Raw genomic sequence first — 2135 nt, 5'->3', positions numbered from 1 at the left:
GGAAAAACGGTATTTTTTGGAACTATTCAACCAAGCATACTAAAATCCGGCAAAGACATGGGCTTTGATAGATAATTTGCGAGGCAAAAAGAACACGCCCACTGATCAACTCAAATCGTTTTTGGAGAAACCAGAGATTGTGGTTGATAAGTTCAACCACTTCTTCACGCTTTTTTCAAAATGCAAAGAAGTCAAGGAAGCATCCATAATTCAGTGCAACTACAGTGGAATAAAACCACGTCTTTTCGGACTTTCGCCAATTAGTGTGGGTCAACATGTTCCAAGTCATCAGCATTTGTGAACCCAATGCGTGTGTGAGCTCTCCTTTCTTCATTTTTTTTTCATCTTTCAAACTCCCTCATCCCTATCCCCAGTGTAGGGTAGCATACCGGTCACTCCAGACTGGTTAATATCCCTGCCTTTCCTTTCCCTCCTGTTCCTTCCTTCCTTTCCAAAAATGCACATGCGCATAAACGCACGTGAACGCTTAAACAATCTGTTCCTGCATCTGCTTATTTGCCCACGCTCTCGAAGGAATATCTCAGGAGAATAATTTTCAGTTTTCGTCCAAATTAGCAACCAGAAATTAATGGGGCAGCTGTGGCCACGCTTCGACGGAACTTTCAAGCATTAACAGATGTAGTTCTCTTCATGTTAGGAAAAAATATGTCCGAGTGGACGCGGCAGCAACGCCGTGATGATGTCGCCTTACGTGCGTCTACTTGTGCAGGTTTTGGCGTGGTTCTTCGCGGACGCAGCAGCGGCCTATGTTATTGCTGGACAACACTATCAATGGACCCCGATGGAGAATGCGCACCAGCCCTCGAAGGAACTCAACCACTGCGCATCTAGATCAACGCCAGTGGCGTCAACGATGCTGTGCCACGTGGACTTCGTCGACTGCGCACCCCCGTGGAGCACGATGACGTCCTCCTCCTCCCCGATAGCAAGCTGCCCGGAGCATATAAAAGCAAGGGCCATGGTCTCGACCATCAGTGGACGCGGCAGCAACGCCGTGATGATGTCGCCTTACGTGCGTCTACTTGTGCAGGTTGGTGATCGAAAGTATGGTTTTCGTAGTAACTGTACCTGCCTGATTGTGCTGCCGTGTCCACACACTGTTCTTGGTTGCTTAAATGACTGTGTTTCAGTTGTAAGCCTGTTACTGAAGTTGTCCGGTGACGTAGAGGAAAATCCTGGGCCCGAGGTTGAAAAAATGCTGGAGGAAATATTAAGTAACCAGACTAAACTACTAGCAAAAGTTAATGAAATTCAGGCCAAGCAGACATCTACGGATGCCAGCATTTCCGACATGCATGTTAGGCTCCAGACTATTGAAAAACAACTTGAAGGGTTGGGTGAAATACAGAGCCGGCTTACAATGATAGAATCAAGTGTTGGTCGCCATGACAGTGAATTGACGGCTCTTGCCAGGCAGATCGATGACTTAGATAATCGTTCTAGACGCAACAACCTTTTAGTACGCGGAGTGGAAGAAGAAGAATTTGAGGATGAGGCAGTACTCTTAAGCAAGGTGAATCACGATATCTTTGACAAACTACTTGGCTCAAAGTGTAGCTCCATTGAGAGAATTCACCGTCTAGGAAAGAAAATACCTGGAAGAAGCCGTCCAGTCATCTTGAAAGTAGGAGACTTCAGGGACAAAACCAAAATACTGAAAAACTGCCGCAACCTCAAGGGGACACAATTCAGTATCAGCGAAGATTACTCTAAACGAGTAGTTGAAATCAGAAAACAACTATGGATTTCATCAGCGGATGAAAGAGCAAAGGGAGCAAAGGTTAAACTAATCATCGATAAATTGAAAGTAAACAACGTTCTCTATGGCTGGAATGAGGTTACCAACGAGCGATTCAGGTATGCTAGCCCAGGTATTACCAGCTCTGACTGACGCCAATCGACACCGACCGCATCTGTTAAGGTTATTAATGTAAACGCCAGAAGTTTGCTGAATAAAGCTGATGCAGTTGAAGCCGCAATCCTGGAGCATGAACCGGATATAATGGTCGTAACAGAGACTTGGTTACACACGGATGTAGCAGATTTTGAAGCAACACCTACAGGTTACACAATTGTTAGAAAAGACCGGCAAGGAAGAGGTGGTGGAATTGCGT

The 2135-nt window shown here is 45.7% G+C and overlaps 1 protein-coding gene across 1 annotated transcript; it reads left to right on the top strand.

Annotated features, from left to right (window-relative positions):
- Window positions 1-686: 686 nt before the first annotated feature.
- On the top strand, window positions 687-1912 carry LOC142813937 (uncharacterized). The gene has a single exon (XM_075891887.1). The coding sequence runs from the start codon at window positions 698-700 to the stop codon at window positions 1910-1912; it is 1215 nt and encodes a 404-aa protein (XP_075748002.1). The 5' UTR covers window positions 687-697.
- Window positions 1913-2135: the final 223 nt, after the last annotated feature.

The sequence above is a fragment of the Rhipicephalus microplus genome, chromosome 4 (genome assembly GCF_043290135.1).
Source record: "Rhipicephalus microplus isolate Deutch F79 chromosome 4, USDA_Rmic, whole genome shotgun sequence".
NCBI lineage: Eukaryota > Metazoa > Arthropoda > Arachnida > Ixodida > Ixodidae > Rhipicephalus > Rhipicephalus microplus.
Note: the sequence above shows the minus strand (reverse complement) of the source record. Positions and strands in the feature narration are given on the sequence as shown.

Excerpts from the sequence above, each read along its gene's own strand:
- LOC142813937 (XM_075891887.1), top strand. The coding sequence starts at position 698 with ATGATGTCGCCTTACGTGCGTCTACTTGTGCAGGTTTTGGCGTGGTTC.